Source organism: Ranitomeya variabilis, chromosome 1 (genome assembly GCF_051348905.1).
Source record: "Ranitomeya variabilis isolate aRanVar5 chromosome 1, aRanVar5.hap1, whole genome shotgun sequence".
Taxonomy (NCBI): Eukaryota; Metazoa; Chordata; class Amphibia; order Anura; family Dendrobatidae; genus Ranitomeya; species Ranitomeya variabilis.
Window position 1 is genome coordinate 116,707,020 of NC_135232.1, and position 25,618 is coordinate 116,732,637.

At 43.9% G+C, this 25,618-nt stretch overlaps 1 protein-coding gene across 1 annotated transcript; it reads right to left on the minus strand.

The window, feature by feature from the left end:
* Nucleotides 1-235: 235 nt before the first annotated feature.
* Nucleotides 236-25,537, minus strand: AK6 (adenylate kinase 6). The gene is made up of 5 exons (XM_077288292.1): nt 25,333-25,537; nt 22,223-22,315; nt 8,972-9,030; nt 6,494-6,639; nt 236-1,036 (listed from the first exon to the last, which is right to left on the minus strand). The coding sequence occupies exons 1-5, from the start codon at nt 25,535-25,537 to the stop codon at nt 847-849; spliced, it is 693 nt and encodes a 230-aa protein (XP_077144407.1). The 3' UTR covers nt 236-846.
* Between the last annotated feature and the right edge of the window lie 81 nt (nt 25,538-25,618).

The following is a 25,618-nucleotide window of genomic DNA, read 5'->3' on the forward strand; positions in this document are numbered from 1 at the left end:
CTTTTGAATAATCTTCAAAATGTGCAACTTTTTTCACACCATACATAATGGTGTAAAGCCCGGACTGGAGTGACAATGATATAATAAAAGTCATTTAATAAACTCTTAAGGTATCCTGCTGCTTAAAAATCTGAAGTATCCATACCATTTTTAAAATTCTCTTTTGTTGTTTTTATGAGAAATTATGTTTTTGGTCTGTTTTTCTTTTTTTTTTTTTATCTTAAGCTCCAAGAAATTGATACAACTTCTGCTATTTCTCTATCTCCTGATTTCACGCTCATGTTGCTGGGTAAATTTATCCTAATTTACTATAGTTAAGGGAGGAAAAAATTTTTTTTTTATAAAAGGACCCTGGTCTGGATGCAACATTGGTCAATACATTAAAGCGCCTACTAACCAGAAGATGCAACTGGAATGTCACAGGTGCAACGTCCGCTGCCCTACGGTCTGGCCAACACAGACTATTGACATTGCTGCTGGTACAGCATCCTGCAAATCTTTTTTCCTTAACTCAACAAATTACCCAAATAATTAAGTTTTAACTACTGAATTAAAATAATAGAGATTATTTCTTTATCGCACAGAAAAACACAGCCTACTGCCATCATATGGTGTAGAAAGGGAACATAAAAGGAGGAATACTATACAAGTCTATAGTAAGGGGTTCAGTCTATTCCTCCAAACCCTAACCTTTGGATCTCTGTAATAATTATAGCAATTTACAGTATGTACATTGGGTCCAATTCATAGGTCTTCAGCTCTAGCAGTGAATGCTGAAACGCACAGCACAGTATGTTATGTTCTAAAGCAAAGGAATCACAGATAAAAATGGTCAACTGTCACAATTCAGTTATTATCCTTCATCCACTGCTGGATCCACTGGCAAATCTGTTCCAGGTTTTGCTCCAGGTCTTCTGGTGTGTTACTGGAAAGCTGGTGGACTATATCCTGCCGATACGACTCCACCGCCTCTTCATATATGGTTTGGAAAATCTCACATTGAACGTTGTCTTGCAGTTTCTTCTGCTTGTATCCCCTGAAAAAATATAAGGAAATAAAAATGTCAAACACCAAATTCAGAGAAAGAAGCAGCCTTCTAGTTGCTTGTAGCGTTGAGCGAATGTGCTTGTATAAGGTCTTATCTGAGCATGCTCAGGTGTTCTCAGATAATCTGGGGAGTGCTCGGATAGTATATTCGAGTCCCTGCGGCTGCCGAGATGTTCAGATAAGACTTTATCTGAGAATGTTCACTCATCACTAGTTGCTTGCATTGGTATCAAACTGGAAATAAACAGGTTTTCTAGCCAGATAAAAAGTATTTTGATTTATAAAAAACAAACAAAAAAAACACTCATTCAATGTTCAGTTGTCAGTAAGCACCAGTTCCAGATCTGAAAGTTGGCCCCCGTTTCTGGGAGTATCATCCTTGTTTTCCATGACAGCAGGTGTGTGTGCAGGAAGAATATGGGATAAATTAGAGGACTTTTCCTCTACACCAGTGTTCCCCAACTCCGGTCCTCAAGAGCCACCAACAGGTCATGTATTCAGGATTTCCTTAGTATTGCCCAGGTGATGGAATTCTTGCCTTTCCAGGTAATGCAATGATCACCTGGGCAATCCTAAGGAAATCCTGAAAACATGACCTGTTGGTGGCTCTTGAGGACTGGATTTGGGGAACACTGCTCTAAAGGTTCGCTCACACTGCCGTATAACATGGCCGAGTGCTATCCGATATTTTAATCACAAAGCACTTGGTTCAATGTTATGCTCTGCTCCTATATCAGTTATTATTTTCTCAAGCCAACTCGCATGCTGCGGGTGGCTCAGATATTTGGACCATGTGCACCCATATAAATCTAAGGGTGCGTGTGAAACATTGGACTGCACTCGGATGTCATCCGAGTAGTGTCCTATGCAGGCTCACAGAGAATGGAGAAATTAAAGGGAACCTGTCAGCAGGATTGTACACAATAAATTACAGTGTCAGGTCGGCGCCGTTATACTGGTTAAAATGATGCAATCCATCTTTTGGTTGTTTAAGCTTTACTTTTAGTTTTGAGTTAGTGATATGCTCATGCTCCGGGGCGGCCTGTGGGGGTCTTCATGTGGTGCTCTGCTTAGGTATTCATAAAGAAGTTTGCTGACAGGTCACTGATCTGCCCCCTAGTTTACATAATGAATATATATGTACATACTGCAAAAAACAAAAACCTTGTAGGCAGGTGCCAGCTGTGGCACCTGCGCTGCAGCGTAGTTACATGTGTACTGTGTATATAGAGGTGATCCGATAGCTGCTATTGCGCAGATGGCATCATCTTGCTGAAGAAAGAAAAAAAAAATTCCTCCTCTAAGATGGCTCTATATACACCTGATATAGAAGGGTGCTGCTACTGCACAGACGCCAATTTTAAAATTGATTTTTTTTTTTCCTTTATACTCTTCAGGATAACCTCAAGCACATTTAATAATGCAGTGACCTGTCAGAAGCCACACTGATGAATATCTAAGCAGAGCACCACATGAAGATCCCCACACAGGCCGCCCCGGAGCACAAGCATATCATTAACACAAAACTGAGAAGAAAGAATAAAACAACCACAAGACGGATTTCATCAACCAAGGTATCGTTCTAACGGTGCCGACCTTACACTGTGTGTAGGCTACTGTGCACAATCCTGCTGACAGGTTCCCTTTAAGTTCTCCATATTTTCCACACCTGTGATGCGATTCTCTCATGCGAAAGAGTAGGAATACAGTAAGGTGACACTGTCAATAATGAGACCAATTTTCTTGCACGAGAGAATATAGAGCAGTATGAGCATACCCTAAACCAGTGTTCCCCAAGTCCGGTCCTCAAGAGCCACCAACAGGTCATGTTTTCAGGATTTCCTTAGTAATGCACAGGTCACTGAATGCTTGCCTGTCCAGGTGATAAAATTATCACCTGTGAAATACTAAGGAAATCCTGAAAACAAGACCTGTTGGTGGCTCTTGAGGACCGGACTTGGGGAACACTGCTCTAAACAGTCAACTGGGATTGCTAATGCTGAGAACTGATTAACTAAAAGATGCACATTTTCCAAAAAGATGAAGGCCTCACACTTCTGAAGCAATTATTCTATTGACCTGCTATACAGGTTTAACCCCTTAGTGACAACCAATTTTGGCCTTAACCCATTACTGACATCGGACGGGATGGTACGTCCAAGGTCAGTATCCTATGTTTTGAAGTGGGCTCCGGTGGTGAGACCACTTCAAAGTCGAGACATGTCAGCTGTTTTTGAAAATTAAGCCCTCACCCAACCCCAGATCACGAAAAATGGAGACTCTAAAGGCATTGGAAAATTGCGCATTTTTTTTTTTTTTAAGCAAAGTTTGGAATTTTTTTCTTCACCACTTAGATAAAAAGAACCAACACATGCTTGGTATGTATGAACTCGTAATAACCTGGAGAATCATAATGGCAGGTCAGTTTTAGCATTTAGTGAAACTAGCAAAAAAGCCAAACAAAAAACAGGTGTGGGATTGCACTTTTTTTTTTTTGCAATTTCACCGCACTTGGAATTTTTTTCCCCGTTTTCTAGTACACAATATGGTAAAACCAATGGTGTCATTCAAAAGTACAACTTGTCCCGCAAAAAATAAGCCCTCACATGGCCATATTGACTGAAAAAAAAAAAAAAAAAAAAAAAAAGGTTATAGCTCTGGGAAAGAGGAGAACAAAAAACGAAAACGCAAAACCGAAAAAAGCTCCAGTCATGAAGGGGTTAATGACCAGGCCAAATTTTTAACATCTGACTTTGTCACTTTATGTGAGAACTCTGGAAAGCTTCAAAAGATCCCACTGATTCTCCTGGCATATTGTACTTCATAATAGTGGTAAGATTTGTTCGATGTTACTGGCATCTATTTGCGAAAATATTGTAAATTTGGTGAATATTTCCAAAATGTTGCAATTTTCTAATTTTTAATTCTTATGCCCTTAAATCAGAAAGTTATGTCACACAAAATAGGTAATAAATAACATTTCCCACATCTACTTTACATGTGCATCAATTTTCAAACATAAAAAACATTAGGAAGTTACAAGGGTTAAAAGTCGATCAGCAATTTCTCATTTTTCCAACAAAATTTACAAAACCATTTTTTCTACGGACCATATCACATATAAAGTGACACCATTCTAAAATCTGCATCCCTCAAAGTACTTAAAACCACTATCAAAAAGTGTATTAACCCTTCTGATGCTTCACAGGAAATAAAAGCAATGTGGAAGGAAAAAAAAAAAAAAAAAAAAAAAGAGCATCAAGGGTAATGACAGACCGGTATGATATACGGTTGTTTTTTTATTTAACTTTTATTACAGGAGAACGAGTGCTTCGATGGAATTAGACGTTTAAATAAAAATGGAAAACGGTGTTTTGTTTATTTCTAATAAAAGACTTTTTTCTGGCTGTGTCATTATTTACCATATAACTGTAGGATTAGTAATGGATATGTGTCTTATAGATGCCTCTCCATTACTAAGCCGTGGGCTTGATGTCACCTGACAATGCAAAGGTGACATCAACCCCACTTGCCACCGCTACAGGGCAAGTGACGGGCAAAGTGCCAGAATTAGATGCATCTAATAGATGTGCCTTTTCTGGGCAACTGCGAGCTGCTGATTAATGGCCCCTTACCAGCCTGAGAATACCAGCCCCCATATGTGAGCTTTAGCAAGGTTGGTTGTCAAATGGGGGGGTCCCCACGCCGTTTAAAAAAAAAAAAATGTTTATTTAAATAATTTAAAAAAAAAACAGCGTGGGGACCCCTCTATTCTTCACGAGCCTTGCTTAAGCTGACAGCTGAGGGTTGCAGCCCCCATCAAAAATAGGGGAGAACCCACACTTTTTTTTTTTTTTAACTATCGTATTTATTTACATTTCAGGAGTCGCAGATGAATACTCCCATCCGCTGCTCCTGCTCTCGCTGTTATTAGCGGCTGTAGGTGTCAGATGATGGGATCAGTTGTCCCATCAGCTGACACCGGAGGTAAAATTTATACCTCCGATCACAGCTGAGTGCTCCCGCTGTCTTCCGACAGTGTGGGAACCGCGGCTCTCTGACCGGCGGGGATAATAATGTTTGCTGTGCTGTCATGCACATTACAGCACAGCAAACACCAGAAGAGGGTAGTCTTATACAGTGAGTATATCCCAAACTCTATATTTTAACTGGAAAAGATGGAGGTTGTCTTATACACCAGAAAATATGGTATATACTTTTTAAATCCTAGCACTGCAGTTGTCTTCATTAGATGCACCTGAAGAACCGTGTGGAAGATGCAGCCTGTTCAGTGTGAACTGTGCCTGGAGTTGAACAGTTCAGTTTGGTGCAGGAAGCTCAGGCTGAAAAGGGGTATGATACTAAGACTGGCAGAACTGTGTGTCTTCTGTGTATGACATTTGCACCAGGAGAAAGGACTTATCTGTTCTGGTGGACCCACACTGACATGTATGTGCCCTGCTAGATGAACTATTTGCTGTGATACCTTTGTTCCCCGAAGAAGTGGTTTTGGTTTTCAATCACTTGGGAGTTTTATGAAATCAATAAAACTGCATGTTTGGATCAAACAGCATTGCCTGTGTTTGACTAAACACACACAACACAAGAACCTGATTTAACCTCTTTCCCACCTTAGACATACAGTTATATCTAAGGTGAGCTCCCCCTGTTTGCTGCAGGCTCTGGCGGTGAGCCTGATTTGAACAGCTAACATGTGTCCCTAACAGCCGCGAGTGGAATAGAGATCCACCCGCGGCTGTTACCACGTTGCAGTGACCTGTTTATAAAAAAATTAAAATAAAAATAATACACATAATAGGCAGAATTTAATAAGCATTAATCAGATAGTAAATGGTGTAACAAGAAAAAAAAGTCAATAAGCCAGAATTACTTTTCTTGGTCGCCAAGACATTGCAATAACAGTCAACCACAGATCGTATCTACCCCAAAAAGGTATAGCTAAAAAAAAAGTCGGCTTAGCGCGCAAGAAAGGAGCCCTCACCCAGCCCCAGATCACGAAAAATGGAGACGCTATTGGTCTTGGAAAATGGGGCCATTTTTATTTATTACAATTTTTGGATTGTTTTTTCACCGTGCAAATAAAAAAAGAACCTATACATATTTTGCATCTGCAAAATAAATCGTAATGACTTGGATAACCAGAATGTCAGGTCAGTTTTAGCACTTCGTGAACATGATAAAAAAAACAATTGTAGAACTGCACTTTTTTGGGGATTTTTCCTCGTTTTCCAGTACACTACATGGTAAAACCAATGATGATGTTCAAAGGTACCACTTGTCCAGTGTAAAACAAGCCCTCACACCTCCTTATTGATGAAAAAAATTTAAATATATGTCTCTGGGAACAAGGGAGCAAAAAAACAAAATGCAAAACCCCAAGGGGTTAATCTATTATCTGTTCGGTTTAGCATTTTCCTCCACTTACCGGCTTTCCAGCCTATCGTATAACAAGGAATTGTCTGTTCGCAGCACAAATACTATTTGGAACCATCTTTCTGGAAAAAAGTCACAGCCGTGATAGTCTACGATGATACCTCCGTCACTCATTCTGTCCTCCAACTCATCAATCACCTGCAAGAAAGGACACAACTGAAACCTTGACTCCTAGGCTACTTTCACATTTCCGTCTTTTGCAGACCGTCACAATGCATCGTTCTGTGGAAAAAACGCATCCTGCAATGATGCCCGCAGGATGCGTTTTTTTCACATAGACTTGCATTACCGATGCATCGCGACGTATGGACACACGTTCCATACGTCGTGCACAGGATGCGTTGGTATTTGGCGGCCGTCGTATCGAACAAACGTTCAAGGGAACGTTTTTTCGTACGTTGTGTCCTGTCTTTTTTACTGCGCATGCCCGGCCGGAACGCCACCCCCTCCTCCTCCCTGGGACTTTACAATGGGCAGCGGACGCGTTGAAACACTGCGTACACTGCCCACGTCACTCACAAACTTCCGTCGGTACGTCGCGCCGACGGAAATGTGAAAGAAGCCTTACCAACATGAATTAGGATTAAATAGATTTTCTGAGAAGAATAATAACAGTTGTCAATGTTTGTATATTCTGTTAAAGCAGGAAAACTGCTCCAATGGTCACTGAACTGACAAGTTTCAATTTAAATGTACTGAATGAATATCAACTACCGTAATACAAGTCAGACATTCAGACATTGGATTTGTATTGTGGATCATCAGAAATATATATATATATATACACACGTGTAAAAAAAACTAAAAAAAAACAAAAAACTGTGTAGAGCAGAGGCGGCAGATAAGTGCACAGTAACACAATATCATTGTTTAACACAAGAGCATAGTTTGTCGTTTTCCATTGATTTTTTTTCTGCTTATCTCTGTATTGTTTAACCCCAATTAATATGTGCTATATGGACAATGCCACCAGGTGTGCATCTTGTGTGATGTATGCATGCCTTGAACAGCTGTTTGAAGGCGAATATACAGCTCTGGCAAAAATTAAGAGACCACTGCAAAATGTTCAGTTTGTCTGATTTTTCTCTTTATAGGTATATTTTTGAGTAAAATGTAAATTGTTCTTTTAGTCTATAAACTTCTGACAACATGTCTCCAAAATGCCAAGCAATAAAATTTTGTATGACAAAGAAAAATGGTCAAAATTTAAAAAAAAAACAAAAAACAACCCAATGCTTTCAGACCTCAAATAATGCAAAGAAAACAAGTTCATAATAATTTAGGAACAACAATACTAATGTTTTAACTCAAGAAAAGTTCAGAAATCAATATTTTGTGGAATACCCATGATTGTTAATCACAGTTTTCATGCGTCTTGGCATGCTTTCCACCAGTCTTTGACACTGCTTCTGGCGCCAACATTTAAGCAGTTCTTCTTTGCTTGATGGCTTGTGACTATCCATCATCCTCTTGATTACATTCCAGAGGTTTCAATGGGGTTCAGGTCTGGAGATTGGGCTACCTATGACAGGGTTTTGATGTGGTGGTCCTTTAATTTTTGCCACAGGTGTATCTGTGCTAGATGCCAGTGAGTTACATGTTTGGAAGCCCAGGTAATGGATCTAAATGTGCAGCTTCCAACACTCAGGAGCATTGCAAACCTGAAGAGGAATGTAGAGCTCACTGAGCATGCGCTGGCTGGGGCCAATGATATGGAGGAGGGTGTAGGTGGGGAAGATCAGGACCTGGAAGAAAGCAGCTGAATGACGGTTACAAGAAGGGGTAGAGGGAAAAGTGCAGGGGATCTCAGTCCTGATCAGGCACAACCTAGTAAATAAGCCTGTTTGTCTGATATTAGGAGTGAAAGACCAGGAATGGGATCACTACAGCAGGATGGATGTTGCTCCTAACAACCAGGAAAACGACTGCTGTGGGAAGAAGGGAGATAGGACTGCAGCAAAGGCCAGACAGATGTTGGTTGTAGGGAACTCAATAATTGGGTGGACACAAAGTCAACTGTGGCTGAGATCGTGAATGTTGAACAGTGTGTTGCCTGCCGGGTGCTCAAGCTCGACATATTGCGGATTGGATAGACAGATTGCTGGGTGTCGCTGGGAAAAACTCAGCGGTCATAGCACACATTGGTACCAATAGCAAAGTTAAAGCGAGGTGGAAGATCCTTAAAAACGATTACAGGGAACTACTAGGAAAGAAGATGAAGGCCAGGACCTCCAGGGTGGTGTTTTCGGAAATACTGCCAGTGCTACGAGTGTCACTAGAAAGAACAGCAGGAGCTTAGGGAGATATGGGATATGCAAGGAAAGTAGGGAGTTGAGTAGGCGTAACAAATACTAATTACAGGACACCTTAGTCCAACATGTCCCAAAGGTCAAATTATTGTTTTTTTTTTTTTTTTTCCAGATGTACAGAATGAAGTTAATACGTATAAGAATTAAATAGTTCAACTTACTCTGTCTTCATCAAGAACAGGACACTCGTACTCTTCATCGAAACCTTCATACAAGTTGCCTACAAAAACAGAAACCCAATAAGTGATACTAAGGGCTCATTTCCACTGGCGAGGAAAACGGACGAGTGCAATCCGATAAAAAAAAAAATCGGATTGCACTCGGACCAATGTTATTCAATAGGTGTCTTTTCAACTGCGATTTTTTTTCTCAGCCGAAATCGGACTGAGAAAAAAATCGCCGCATGCTGCGATTTGCTGCGAGTCTCGGACGAGACTCGCCAATGCAAGTCAATGGGTGCGAGAAAAAAAACGCACAGCACTCGCACCATGCGAGTTCTGTCCGATTTTTACGCACCGGTGTCCTTTGAAAAGCAGGTAATTCAGCGCGGTGTACAGTAAAATCACACTGACAGGTTAGAATAGAATACATATATACATACATACATACATATCAGTGAGACACCTATATATGTATATTTATATTTAATGCAGCGCAAGATAGCATTAAAGCCGCTAATTCAATTACCGGCTTTTCATTTCTCCCTCCCAAACCCGACATGATATGAGACATGGTTTACATACAGTAAACCATGTCATATCCCCCTTTTTTTTGCATATTCCACACTACTAATGTTAGTAGTGTGTATGTGCAAAATTTGGGGGTTTAGCTATTAAATTTAAGGATTAAATCGCAGAAAAAATTGGCGTGGGCTCCCGCGCAATTTTCTCCGCCAGAATGGTAAAGCCAGTGACTGAGGGCAGATATTAATAGCCAGGAGAGGGTCCATGGCTATTGGCCCCCCCTGGCTACAAACATCTGCCCCCAGCCACCCCAGAAAAGGCACATCTGGAAGATGCGCCTATTCTGGCACTTGGCCACTCTCTTCCCACTCCCGTGTAGCGGTGGGATATGGGGTAATGAAGGGTTAATGCCACCTTGCTATTGTAAGGTGACATTAAGCCAGATTAATAATGGACAGGCGTCAATTATGACACCTATCCATTATTAATCCAATTGTATGAAAGGGTTAAAAAAAACCACACATGATTAAAAAGTATTTTAATGAAATAAACACACAGGTTGTTTTAATATTTTATTGCTCTCTATCCATGTGATGACCCTCGCTTGGAAAAATAATAAACCAACAATATACATACTTTCAGATGACCTGTCACGTCCCACGAGGTAATCCATCTGAAGGGGTTAAAATATTTTACAAGCAGGAGCCCTGCTAATGCAGCTGTGCTCCTGCTTGTAAGCCCCGGGGAATGAAGGAAATGTAGGTCAATGACCTATAGTTACCTTCAGTCGCGGTGATGCGCCCCCTGGTGGATGTCCTCATGAACAGCAGCCTGGGAACTTTTTCCCACGCTCGAGGTCATATGAGGACAACCAGCAGGGGGCGCATCACCGCGACTGAAGGTAACTATAGGTCATTGACCTACATTTCCTTCATTCCCCGGTGCTTACAAGCACGAGCACAGCTGCATTATAGCAGGGCTCCTGCTTGTAAAATATTTTAACCCCTTCAGATGGATTACCTCGTGGGACGTGACAGGTCATCTGAAGGTATGTATAGTGTTGGTTTATTATTTTTCCAAGCGAGGGTCATCACATGGATTGAGAGAGCAATAAAATATTAAAACAACCTGTGTGTTTATTTCATTAAAATACTTTTTAATCATGTGTGTGTGTGTGTGTGTTTAACCCTTTCATACAATTGGATTAATAATGGATAGGTGACATAATTGACGCCTCTCCATTATTAATCTGGCTTAATGTCACCTTACAATAGCAAGGTGACATTAACCCTTCATTACCCCATATCCCACCGCTACACGGGAGTGGGAAGAGAGTGGCCAAGTGCCAGAATAGGCGCATCTTCCAGATGTGCATTTTCTGGGGTGGCTGGGGGCAGATGTTTGTAGCCAGGGGGGGGGGGGGGGGGGCCAATAACCATGGACCCTCTCTAGGCTATTAATATCTGCCCTCAGTCACTGGCTTTACTACTCTGGCGGAGAAAATTGCGCGGGAGCCCACGCCAATTTTTTCCACGATTTAACCCTTAAATTTAATAGCTACAGCGCCGAAATATTGCACATACACACTACTAACATTAGTAGTATGGAATATGCAAAAAAAGGGGATATGAGATGGTTTACTGTATGTAAACCATGTCTCATATCCTGTCGGGTATGGGAAGGAGAAATGAAAAGCCGGCAATTGAATTAGCGGCTTTAATGCTATCTTGCGCTGCATTAAATATAAATATACATATATAGGTGTCTCACTGACATAGAATAGGTATATATATATTCTATGTGTATATATCTACTCTATTCTAACCTTTCAGTGTGATTTTACTGTACACAGCGCTGATTTGCCAGCTTTTCAAAGGACACCGGTGCGTACAAATCGGACAGTAATAAGGATGTCATACGGATGATGCGATTAAAAATCGCATTGCACTCGCATGACACTCGCATACGTTACATCCGTTTTTTCGGTCCAGATTACGGACAGATTTGTCTCTTGCCAGTGGAAATGAGCCCTTACGAAGTAAAATGCACCCGTGCGACTGCCGGGTACACATGAATTGGCCAATTTATGAGCCAAGTATTCTTAATTGTTCATAATTTCTAGTGCAGTAATGCAATTCAAATCTTATATATTTCATGTTTGCATGCTATAGACTGCTACTTTACTTTGTTGGTTATATACGGCGATAGCTACTCTTAGTAAGCACCTGTACATACCCGATTTCTGTTTGGAAGTCAGTTTTTTTTTACTAAATGTGGTTTAGGCACACTGTGGGGCTCAGAGGGGAAGGGAACATTTGGATTTGAGAGCGCAGAATTTCTTTTGGGGGTGAGGGCCATTTAGCTGTTCTAGAGCCTTTGTATTATCAGTAACGTGGAAGCCCCCTATATTTCTAACGGATGATGGGTATCAGTGGGGACTTGCTTTTTTTTTTTTGTGTGTGGATTGATTTGAAGATTTTATTGGGAATATTTTACATAACATTTGGGATCACATTTATCCTGGGCTCTACACTGAGCACTTAACTTTGTGGTTTTCATCTAAGGCCGGGGTCACACTTGCGAGAGACTCGTGTGAGTCTCTTGCATCAATACCCGGCACTCAGGACCAGACTGTGTGGCTGCATGTATTTCTATGCAGCTGAATGCTCCGGTCCAAACCGCCTCTGGCAGTGTCGGGTATTGATGCGAGTCTCTCGCATTGCACTAGCAAGTGTCACCCAGGCCTAAATCTCAGAGTAACGTGATTCAGATGAAACCCCCCCAGGGAATCCATTCACTATAATGAGGCAGAAGTTACTTTGGACTCATCTGGCTTCTGCGTTGTCCTTCTTTTCCGCGCTTTTATGCAGTCCTAAAACGATAGACAATGCTGGATCACAGGCTGAGCAATGTCCACAGTGACTCCATCTGCCTCATTATAAGGAATCCTCTACCGGGGGTTCCATCCGAATCACATATTTCAGAGATTTACATGGAAACCCCCAATGCAAGCGCTCAGCATAGAGGGCAGAATAAGTGTGAGCAGAGACTTACTGCAGTCTTTGGGGGGCAGAAGTAAAAAAAAAAAAAAAAAAAAAAAAATGAAGAGCAGGTGAATAATTGGTTTTATTCCTGGTACGGTATACGTGATTAGAGGACTTTATTCTTCGGTTCGATTACAGCAACATCAGATTTACATTTTTTTTTTTTTTTTTTTTTTTTTATGTTTGGCTGCTGTCACACAATAAAAGACGCTTTCATTGCAAAGGTTTTTCATCGCCATATTTTGATAGCTATCATGTTCCCATATTTGGCCGACAGTCATGTGAAGGCTTGTTTTCTCGGGGATGATTTGATGGTTTTATTGGTACCATTTTTGGGCACGTGACATTTTTTGATTGCTTTCTATTCCGAATTTTATAAGGTAGAATGAACAAAAACGAGCAATGAAAGAATTGTTTTTTCTATTATGCAGTTCCGCTTGTGGTGAAATTGATATGGCAGCTTTATTCTTTGGGTAAGTACGATTACACCGATACCTTTTTTTTTTTTTTAAGGTTTTGGCGCTTTTACGCAAAAACAATTTTTTCGAAAAAATTATTTTTGCATCACTATTTTGAGAGCTATAGTTTATTTTTCCGCCTATGGAGCTGTATCAAGGCTTGTTTTTTGCTGGACAAGAGGAAGTTTGCAGAGATACCATTTTTATTTACATTTGTCTTGTTGATCGCATTTTAATCCACTTTCTGTTTGGAGGTATGATAATAAAGCATCATTATTTTGCCTCTTTTTTTTTACTGTGTTCACTGAAGGGGTTAATTAGTGGGAGAGTTTTATTTGTTGGGTAGTTACGGACGCGGCAATACCAAACGTGTACTTTATTTTCTTTATGAAAATATTAAATTTATATGGACAATATGTATATATTTTTAGTATTTTGTGCTATTCTGTGAGTGTCACATACTCACTTGCTCCTGGCGAGGTCCCTGCATCTCCGATGGTCTCCAGGCGCGGCAGCTCTTCCAGCTTTGAGCGGTTACATGGTACCGCTCATTACAGTAATGAATATGGACGCGACTCCACTACCATACGGGTGGAGCCGCATATTCATTACTGTAATGAGCGGTACCAGTGACCGCTCAAAGCTGGAAGAGCTGCCGTGCCCGGAGAGTCCATCAGAGAAGCTGCCAGGGACCGCGCCGGGAGCAGGTGAGTATAATGGGGAGGGGGAGCAGCATTGAGCAATATTCACCTGTCCTCGTTCCACCACCGGGCGCCGTCTTCCGCATCATCTGCCTGTGATGCTCAGGTCAGAGGGCGCGATGACGTGGTTAGTGCGCGCCCTCTGCCTGAGCGTCAGTGCGGAGGACAGGGAAGACACAGCGGTGCCCGGCGGTGGAACGGGGAAAGGTGACTATAGCAAGTACCAGGGGCCTGAGTGACGAGAGGCGAGTATGTCCTTTTTTTTTTTTTTTTTTTAAATCGCAGCAAATGGGGCATAGTAGTCTATGGAGCATCTTATGGGGCCATAATCAACATTTGTGCAGCATTATATTGGATATATTTTAATATGGAGCATCTTATGGAGCCCATCATAAACTTTATGGAGCATTATATGGGGCGTATTTTGTATGGAGCATTATATGGGGCTCCTGATTCAATATGGATATTCAAAAACACTTAACCTACTGATGTCTCAATTAATTTTAATGGTATCTATTTTTATTTTGACATTTACCGGTAGCTGCTGCATTTTCCACCCTAGGCTCGATTCATTAAGTTTTCCCAATTTTTTGTGGCAAAATTAGGGGTCTCTGCTTATACTCGGGTTGGCTTATGCTCGAGTATATACGGTAATAGTATGCTTTGCAAAGTTTCCATTCTTTAGGACATGAAAAAGCACAGAGTATAAACATGTAGTGTTCATTCATTCCCCGCTTTTGTGGCTCAGTTCCTATTTATAGACCATGTTCCTGTACCGTCAGACACAGCAATTACACAGCAGGGGCACATTAATAAGATTATCTCAGCACAGGAACATTTTTTTTTTCTGAATCACATTCACTTGTGAAATTTATTATGCCGAGATGTATTGACTGAAATGTACTTCGTTTGTGAAACCATCCCTTTATCGGTCTGTCAAACTTGGACATTATATGGTCTTGGTCATTTGCTGCTGACGTTATCAAGCCCTTTTTCCGCAAAGATAATGGATGTTTTACACATCACCTCCCAGTAGTTTTAATGTAATGGCTGCTTGGTGAATTTATTTACTTAATTAACTCTACAGTGTTAAAGTGCTGAGAATCTGTATAATGAAAGGATAACACCCAGCCCCTGACTAATTATCCACAGACACAACAGACTGGAATTTACTAGAATTTTAGCATTTTCTCATCCTCACCCGGCTTTGTTGGTGGAGCCGCCTCGTAATTACAGTTTTCAGCAGCATTTTATCTAACACCATTCATGGAAGGAGGACGCTGGACTCACAATGAGACTCAAAACCCCTCATCCTTCATGTTCTGATATACACATCGTGCACAATACTCCAGAGACACAACTTGTATCTGACAGATTTTCATTCATAAAGCAACAAAAACTATAGATTTAAAAGCCGATTAAACATGCACACAACTAACCAGATCATTATCTATTTCACTTAACTTTAGAGTCTGTTTACACGGGCCACCCTGCAGCACGATACGACTGCCGATCGGTGGTCATGTAAATGCCTGTTTACACAGGTTATATCTGTATACGTATTCATTAGACCTGAGTTAGATAGGAGGTACTCTCTATACTGTGATTGGATTGTGTATTTGAGGTTGAGGGTTTTTTACCTTTTTTTTTGTAATAAAATACATGTTTTTAACTTTACATTCTTGTGGCCTGTCTTTATACCTCTTTGAGAGGCCCTTGTGTGGATATCATCTTTGAATGTGTTATTGTTACATGTCTATGGACTAATATGTTTACACAGGTTATGTCTGATCCCCTGGTACCAGGTCAGACCTTACCCGAGAGGAGCCTCAGCGTAAAGGAGCAGGCACAGGAGGAAGCAGGCAGATCTTTACCCAGGAGCCTGGAGAAGCATCTCATAAAATCCCAAATGTTGCATCTTTTTTTAATTCATATATCATAACCGGTCCTAACCCAGGTGATGATTAAAAAAAAAAACACCGGATTACGTACCGGTAATGCTCTTTTATAGAGCCACGACAGCACCCACTTGAGAGAGGGGATCCGCCCCTAGGAACAGGAAACCCTATGGAGAGATAAAAGGGGCGGTCCCCCTCGCTCCCACAGTTGGGTTACAGAGATTGCGAGGAACCGCCCACCAGATTTAGTAGGCAATTTGATATCAGCTTTTATCATTAGTTAACTTAGTATGGCTAACTACAAGAACCAAAAAACACCCTTAATCGTGCTTTTATAAAAATAACTTAATAGGGTGGGAAGTAAAGGGGTGCTGTCGTGGCTCTATAAAAGAGCATTACCGGTACGTAATCCGGTGTTTTCTCTTCGCCACGACAGCACCCACTTGAGAGACTTTCAGAGATAGTCATTTAGGAGGGATCACAGTGTTAAGAACTGATCTACCAAAGGACAGGTCAGATGAAGAAGACAAATCCAATCTATAGTGATTATAGAATGTAGTAGGAGAAGCCCAGGTTGCGGCCTTACATATCAGTTCTATTGGAACTTCCGCTCGCTCGGCCCAGGATGATGCTATCGCCCGAGTGGAATGTGCTTTTACAGTCTCAGGCGGGTTCTCCCCTTTGGATGAATAGGCCAGACATATTGCATCCCGAATCCACCGAGATAAAGTGCCCTTCGTGATTCCATCTCCTTTTCTATGGCCCTGGAAGGAAATAAAGAGAGCCCTGCTCTTCCTCCAGGCGCTAGTTCTATCTAAATAGGCTAATATGGCTCTCCTCACATCTAATGTGTGGTATTTTTGTTCTTCCTGATTCGTAGGGTTATCATAGAAGGAGGGAAGAAAAATTTCTTGTGACCTATGGAATTTAGTACATACTTTGGGCAAGTAGGAAGGGTCTGTTTTTAGGACAATTCTGTCTGGAAATATAGACATAAACGGTGGATCTATTGACAGTGCCTGCATGTCGCTTACTCTTCTAGCTGATACCAAAGCAACAAGAAGAGCTGTCTTGATGGAAACATGTTTTATGTGAGCTGAATATAGTGGCTCAAAGGGGTGGTCTGTTAGAGCTTCAAGGACTAAATTAACATCCCAAGGTGGTACATGGGGAATTTGGACTGTCTCTGACCTTTGGCAAGCTGCGATAAACCTGGCTACCCACCTGTCACCTGCAATATCGTGACCATATAAAGCACCAAGCGCAGAAATGTGTACTTTTAAGGTACTGACTGCCAGACCTAAATCGCGCCCTTTTTGAAGAAATTCTAGGACCATAGGGATCTGAATCTCGTTTGATAGTGCTGTTGGGTAGAGGTTTAAGAATTTTTTCCACACTCTCACATAAATGGATGTGGTAGATTTTTTCCTACTTAGTAGCAGAGTGTCAATTACTTTGTTAGAAAATCCGCTCATTTTTAGCAGCCGCCTCTCAAATGCCAGGCAGTCAACCGCAGACCCTTCACCTGAGGGTGGTTGAAGGGGCCTTGGGAGAGCAGATCCTGATCCTCCGGAAGGATCCACGGGTCTGAAATTGACATAATTCTCAGCCAGGAGAACCATGGCCTCTTGGGCCAAAATGGAGCTATTAAGATCACATTTGCTCTGTCCTCCCTTATCTTCCTGATCACCGTTGGAAGAAGTATTAGTGGGGGAAAGGCATATGCTTTCTGGAATGTCCATGGGACTTGCAGAGCATCGAAGATATCTGGATTGTCGGATCGGAACAATGAAGCGAACCTTTTGACTTGTCTGTTTCGTCTCGTCGCAAAAAGGTCTATCTCGGGAGTACCCCATTTTTTGATTATCATTAAAAAGATACGACGGCTGAGAACCCACTCTCCTTGGTGGAGAGTGTGGCGGCTGAGGAAATCCGCTTTTGGATTGTCGACTCCTCTTACATGCAGTGCTGATAAGGATAGGAGGTGCTCCTCTGCTATGGATAGAATGTTGTCGGCTATACACATGAGCGCTTCTGATCTTGTTCCCCCTTGGTGGTTTATGTATGCCACCGCTGTCATGTTGTCTGAAAAGATTCTTGTATGCGTTCCGTGTAACTGCGGAAGAAATTTACATATGGCATGAAAGATAGTCTTCAGTTCTTTTTGATTAGAAGAATCATTCGATTCTCTAGGAGACCACAGACCTTGAACTATTTGATCTCCTAAGTGTGCTCCCCAACCACTAGGACTGGCATCGGTAAAGAGTGTTTTTGAAGGTTTAACCACCCAGGGAACCCCACTGGTAAAATGACTCTGGTCTAACCACCAGGTAAGAGAATCTACCACGTCAGATGGTAAAGATAACCGACTATCCAATTGGCCTTGTAACCTCTCTTCTTCCTGTAGAATTTTATATTGTAATTTTCTACTATGGAATTGGGCCCATGGGACAGCCGGGATACATGATGTAAAGGAACCAAGAAGGGACATCCCTTCTCTTAGGGAAATTTGGGGTTTATTAATCACCGATTGTACCTTGTTTATAATTGCTAATTGTTTAGAGTCGGGAAGAAAGCACCTTTGATTTGTAGAATCTAGAATAAGCCCTAGGAATGTTTGTCGAGTTGTGGGGGACAACCTGGATTTCTCCCAGTTTACTAACCACCCCAATTCCTGTAGGGACGAAATTGTATCAAGTACTCGTTGATGGCATTGGGAAAGAGAGTTGCCCACTATAAGAAGGTCATCTAAATATGGTATTACAAGAGTGTCTTTTAATCTCAAATATGACATTACTTCTGACATTAATTTTGTGAAGACTCTCAGAGCTATCGACAGTCCAAAGGGCATTGCTGTATATTGATAATGCCTTATCTGACCTTCCATTATAACTGCCACCCGTAGATATTGCTGATGTTCAATGAAGATTGGTAGATGGTAATACGCATCTTTAAGGTCAAGTACTGCCATAAAGCAATGGGGAAACAGGAGCTTTATAGTTGATCGTATAGACTCCATTTTAAAGGTTTGGTTTTCTAAGAAGACGTTTAGTCTTTTCAGGTTAATTATTGTTCTAAATGATCCGTCTGGTTTTGGAATCAAAAATAGAGGGGAATAAAAACCCCTTCCTTTTTGATGAGAAGGGACTTCCACTAGTACCCCTTTGGACAGGAGATTTATTATTTCCTGTTCCAAGGCCTCTTGTTGTGAATGAGACTTTAAGGAAGTCAATAAGAATGAGTCCGGAGGGACTCGGGCAAATCTTAATTTAAGACCCGTAGATATAAGGCTAGTTGCCCATGGATTGGAAGTCATTGTCAGCCATTGTGAAGTGAAGAAAGACAACCTACCACCAACGGGTAGATCTGTCCTAACGGGTTTTATCCTCAGGTTTGAATGGACGTTTTCCGAAAAACGCTCCTTTCTGCTTAAAGTCTTTATTAGCCCAGCGGTCTTGGTTTTTATAGTCCTTTCTTCTATTAAACGTGGGCTTACGGAACGCTCTCCTGTAGGATGGGAGATAAGTGTTATTGGGGAACCCCTTCTTCCTCTCACCCGCTTTAGTTAGTATTTCGTCTAACTTAGTACCAAATAGGTACTCACCCTGGCATGGAAGACCACATAATTTAGACTTCGTTTGGGGATCTCCTTTCCACCCCTTTAGCCATAAGGCTCGACGAGCCGCGTTAGTCAGACCTGCCAATTTGGCAGCTAGCCGTATGGAATCAGCTGAGGAATCCGCCAAAAAGGCTGTAGCTCCTCTAATTAACGGTATGGAAGAGATCAGTCTATCTCGGGAAAGGCCGCTCTTTAATCCTTCTTCTAAATCATTTAACCAGACCAACATGGATCTGGCAGTGCATGTGGCTGATATAGCCAGCCTGAAGGCTCCAGTACAGGATTCCCATGCTCTTTTTAAGAGGGTATCCGCTTTCCGGTCCAGCGGGTCTTGCAAGGAGCCGGAATCTTCTACGGGTAGCAAAGATTTTTTAGAAGTGGAAGCCACTGCTGCATCTACCTTCGGGGCTTTTAACCATATAGAGAAATCTTCGTCATTAAAGGGATAGCGTCTTTTTGACGAAGACGGCAATCCTCTTTGTCCCTGGCTTTCCCACTCCTTTTTTACTACATTTTTAATTGCTGGAATTACAGGGAAAGAAGGTTTTTTCCTCTCTGACAGGCCTGCAAACATCACGTCCTGTGGTGTTTTAGGGATTTTTGTGTCTTCAATACCCATGGTGTTACAAACTGATCTTACTAAATTATCGATACTGTCTGTGGGAAAGCATGTATCCCGCTCATCATCTGAGGAAATGATCCTTTGGGACCCATCCGAATCTTTATCTTCAGTCTCAGAGGACTGCTCAGACCTGGGGGAATTATATTTTTTTCTACCCTCGGGAATTTTTTTCCGAGCTTCGGAAGGCCTGTAATTCTTCCCTAATCATACTCCTTATATCTTCCGACCTTACTGAAGACTCCTCACGTAAGGTGGATTCGATGCAAGACTGGCACAGCTTCTTTAAATAATTATCGGGGTGCGGCTGAGAGCATAAAGCACATTGTATGTGTTTGGTTTTCCCCGTTCTTTTTGCCTAAGGAATATAGACAAAGAGGGGGAGTGTAATCAGCCTAAGAGGGTACACACACACACTCACCCAGTGAGGTTGTTGTTACAATACCGGCTGATGAGGAGGAGACGGAGGCACAGATAGAACCGACCGGCCTGATTTCTTATCTCTGGCGCTTTTGGAAGAAGATGATCTGCGACTGCTGCTTGTTCGGCTACTAGGCGCAATAGCGGTGACTTCGGATGAAGCCATCGCCGGGTCCTGTGGAGATGCCATGATGGACGCCGGAGGATCAGTGCCGGCGTCCTTTTCTAATGGGGGCCGCCATCTTCTTCCTGCCGCACCCGGAAGTGACCGCTACATCCGGGTCGCGGCTATTCAGTATGCGCCTGCGCTCCCACCAGGATCAGCGCAGGCGCCGTCCTCCTCCTGTTTCACCCCGGAAGTTACGATCTGCTTCCGGGGGATAGTATACCGGACCCACGCTGCCTGCGCACCATGAGGGATGGCGCCGCAGGATCTCCTTACCTCAGCGATTTGGTCCTTGCAGGTCTGCTGGGTGGATCTCCATGAGCCAGGCGACTCCCCGGACCTGGCCTCACAGTACCTGCCAGCAGAGGGGGGAAGCTGCCATAGGACCCCCGACGCTGCTTCCAGCTTCTGGAGCCCTTGCCGTCCCATAAAGGTAAACTGCGCAAGCGGCATCCAGGCTGGGCATCCTCTTCTCTCCAAGGGTCTCCCGTAGGAACAGGAAACCAACTGTGGGAGCGAGGGGGACCGCCCCTTTTATCTCTCCATAGGGTTTCCTGTTCCTAGGGGCGGATCCCCTCTCTCAAGTGGGTGCTGTCGTGGCGAAGAGAAAAAAATAATTGCGTCTGCCACCAACTGTGGAAGCGGCGCTGGGAGTGTGGAGCATTCTAATCAATAAACTGCATACTATTAATTTGGTGCTCTCTAGAGCCCCCATAGAGACTTTGGAGCAGAGTATTCCAGATTTGTAACTGGAAACCCCTGGGAATCCTACTGGTTGGGGATATGTATGAGGAAAGAATATTGTTGCCCTTCTCTACGATCAGAGAGAAGTTCCTCCTTACACAAAGATCATTATAAATATTTACAAATAAGACATTTTCTACAAGGAAAAAAAAAAAAAAAAAAAAATGGTATTTTCACAACCCTCCAAATTATACTCAATGCTCCTCACCTCAGCGCGGCAGATGAGAGCGCTATCCGTAAGCTCGAGGAGACGTTCCCCTCTCTGGATTCGTATCTCCACAAATGAGAGACTGATTTACAACGCGGGATCACACTCTGGTCAATGGCGGACATCCTTCTCAATGATTGGGGCATTTAGAGAGTGTCCCGATCACCTGGAGAAGGCCAGAAAGCTGCTGTACAGGTGGTACTTCACACCATACAGATTGTCTAAAATCTACCGCAACTCCCCAAATCAAATTGAAAAGTTTGAAAATTGCAAAAGTTTTGCCAAATTTCAGTTTTTTTCATGAATTTATGCAAGTCACTTAGGGCTCATGCACACAATCGTATTTTCGGTCCAAGTTCTATCAGTTTAAAAAGAACGGACAGCACTCGGACCAATGTTATTCAATAGGACTCTGCAGATTGACTTTTTTTTTTTTTCCTTACTGACCGAATCTGCGTGTGAAATAATATAATAGCATGTACTAGTTTCTTCGGTAAATCCAGTCTATGGGCGTGCATTTTTTTTGTAAATGGGATGTCAGTATGGCATCTGATTTCTATGGACACATTGCAACTCTATAACACAGGAAACTGTACATTTTCTTGTAACTGATTAAAAGCTGTTGCTGTAAAGAATGGATTGCACACGGACAACAAGAAAAAAAAATCATCTCACTTTGAGTATTTCTTACACTGTTGTGAAAACCTACCGTTATAATGGACAGCTGGGCTCTGGTTGTAAACTTATACAGCTGCCAATCACTATGTGTGGGGAAGACTTGCAGGCTCTCTCTAGACGTCCATACACACCTCATCCATTGTTACATTACCACCTCTATATAATAAATCGTACCTTCTTTTGCCAAATCTCCGATGTTGACATATTCCAGACCAGTTCTCTCTGCCAGCTCTCTGCCCAGAGTTGTCTTACCAACACCTGGTGTACCTGAAAGATGACAAGTGTTAGGATATGTTCACATTGTGAGGATTTTATTACAGAATGATAAGGCTGTCTCAGGAGAATGGATGAGATTTAGAGAATTTTCCACATTAAAATCCAAAGCAAATATTCACTTTACGTGAAAAGGTATGCACGTCAGTATATAGGTGCGCTCGGTTATCCTGGCAGCAGTAGGTTGGGGACCGGGCAGTATATGGGTGTAATCTGCTCTCCTGGCAGCAGTAGGTTGGGGACCGGGCAGTATATGGGTGTAATCTGCTCTCCTGGCAGCAGTAGGTTGGGGACCGGGCAGTATATGGGTGTAATCTGCTCTCCTGGCAGCAGTAGGTTGGGGACCGGGCAGTATATGGGTGTAATCTGCTCTCCGGGCAGCAGTAGGTTGGGGACCGGGCAGTATATGGGTGTAATCTGCTCTCCTGGCAGCAGTAGGTTGGGGACCGGGCAGTATATGGGTGTAATCTGCTCTCCTGGCAGCAGTAGGTTGGGGACCGGGCAGTATATGGGTGTAATCTGCTCTCCTGGCAGCAGTAGGTTGGGGACTGGGCAGTATATGGGTGTAATCTGCTCTCCGGACAGCAGTAGGTTGGGGACCGGGCAGTATATGGGTGTAATCTGCTCTCCTGGCAGCAGTAGGTTGGGGACCGGGCAGTATATGGGTGTAATCTGCTCTCCGGGCAGCAGTAGGTTGGGGACCGGGCAGTATATGGGTGTAATCTGCTCTCCGGGCAGCAGTAGGTTGGGGACCGGGCAGTATATGGGTGTAATCTGCTCTCCTGGCAGCAGTAGGTTGGGGACCGGGCAGTATAGGGGTGTAATCTGCTCTCCTGGCAGCAGTAGGTTGGGGACCGGGCAGTATATGGGTGTAATCTGCTCTCCTGGCAGCAGTAGGTTGGGAACCGGGCAGTATATGGGTGTAATCTGCTCTCCGGGCAGCAGTAGGTTGGGGACCGGGCAGTATATGGGTGTAATCTGCTCTCCGGGCAGCAGTAGGTTGGGGACCGGGCAGTATATGGGTGTAATCTGCTCTCCGGGCAGCAGTAGGTTGGGGACCGGGCAGTATAGGGGTGTAATCTGCTCTCCGGGCAGCAGTAGGTTGGGGACCGGGCAGTATATAGGTGTAATCTGCTCTCCTGGCAGCAGTAGGTTGGGGACCGGGCAGTATATGGGTGTAATCTGCTCTCCTGGCAGCAGTAGGTTGGGGACCGGGCAGTATATGGGTGTAATCTGCTCTCCTGGCAGCAGTAGGTTGGGGACCGGGCAGTATATGGATGTAATCTGCTCTCCGGGCAGCAGTAGGTTGGGGACCGGGCAGTATAGGGGTGTAATCTGCTCTCCTGGCAGCAGTAGGTTGGGGACCGGGCAGTATATGGGTGTAATCTGCTCTCCTGGCAGCAGTAGGTTGGGGACCGGGCAGTATATGGGTGTAATCTGCTCTCCTGGCAGCAGTAGGTTGGGGACCGGGCAGTATATGGGTGTAATCTGCTCTCCGGGCAGCAGTAGGTTGGGGACCGGGCAGTATATGGGTGTAATCTGCTCTCCTGGCAGCAGTAGGTTGGGGACCGGGCAGTATATGGGTGTAATCTGCTCTCCTGGCAGCAGTAGGTTGGGGACCGGGCAGTATATGGGTGTAATCTGCTCTCCTGGCAGCAGTAGGTTGGGGACCGGGCAGTATATGGGTGTAATCTGCTCTCCTGGCAGCAGTAGGTTGGGGACCGGGCAGTATATGGGCGTAATCTGCTCTCCGGGGAGCAGTAGGTTGGGGACCGGGCAGTATAGGGGTGTAATCTGCTCTCCGGGCAGCAGTAGGTTGGGGACCGGGCAGTATATAGGTGTAATCTGCTCTCCTGGCAGCAGTAGGTTGGGGACCGGGCAGTATAGGGGTGTAATCTGCTCTCCTGGCAGCAGTAGGTTGGGGACCGGGCAGTATATGGGTGTAATCTGCTCTCCTGGCAGCAGTAGGTTGGGGACCGGGCAGTATATGGGTGTAATCTGCTCTCCGGGCAGCAGTAGGTTGTGGACCGGGCAGTATATGGGTGTAATCTGCTCTCCTGGCAGCAGTAGGTTGTGGACCGGGCAGTATAGGGGTGTAATCTGCTCTCCTGGCAGCAGTAGGTTGTGGACCGGGCAGTATAGGGGTGTAATCTGCTCTCCTGGCAGCAGTAGGTTGGGGACCGGGCAGTATATGGGTGTAATCTGCTCTCCTGGCAGCAGTAGGTTGGGGACCGGGCAGTATATGGGTGTAATCTGCTCTCCTGGCAGCAGTAGGTTGGGGACCGGGCAGTATATGGGTGTAATCTGCTCTCCTGGCAGCAGTAGGTTGGGGACCGGGCAGTATATGGGTGTAATCTGCTCTCCTGGCAGTAGTAGGTTGGGGACCGGGCAGTATATGGGTGTAATCTGCTCTCCTGGCAGCAGTAGGTTGGGGATCGGGCAGTATATGGGTGTAATCTGCTCTCCTGGCAGCAGTAGGTTGGGGACCGGGCAGTATATGGGTGTAATCTGCTCTCCTGGCAGCAGTAGGTTGGGGACCGGGCAGTATATGGGTGTAATCTGCTCTCCTGGCAGCAGTAGGTTGTGGACCGGGCAGTATAGGGGTGTAATCTGCTCTCCTGGCAGCAGTAGGTTGTGGACCGGGCAGTATATGGGTGTAATCTGCTCTCCTGGCAGCAGTAGGTTGGGGACTGGGCAGTATAGGGGTGTAATCTGCTCTCCTGGCAGCAGTAGGTTGGGGACCGGGCAGTATATGGGTGTAATCTGCTCTCCTGGCAGCAGTAGGTTGGGGACCGGGCAGTATAGGGGTGTAATCTGCTCTCCGGGCAGCAGTAGGTTGGGGACCGGGCAGTATATGGGTGTAATCTGCTCTCCTGGCAGCAGTAGGTTGGGGACCGGACAGTATATGGGTGTAATCTGCTCTCCTGGCAGCAGTAGGTTGGGGACCGGGCAGTATAGGGGTGTAATCTGCTCTCCGGGCAGCAGTAGGTTGGGGACCGGGCAGTACTCACCAGTCAGCAGGATATTGGGGCGCCTCATGGTCACACAGAACAATCTGGCTCGGTCACGTGCAGCACCAGTCACGCACGTTGTATCCTTACACATACGGGAGGCGGGGCGACGTGACGTCACAGCTGAGGCCTGCATCATCAACCTATATATCATTACTGTAGTGTCAAAAAGACATAAATAACATCCTGGCCTCATAATTACCATAGCGCGATAGTTACGATATGGATTATACAGAGAAACTATTTAAGCAAATTTCTGCCCACATCAAACATGGCGCCGCTGGCT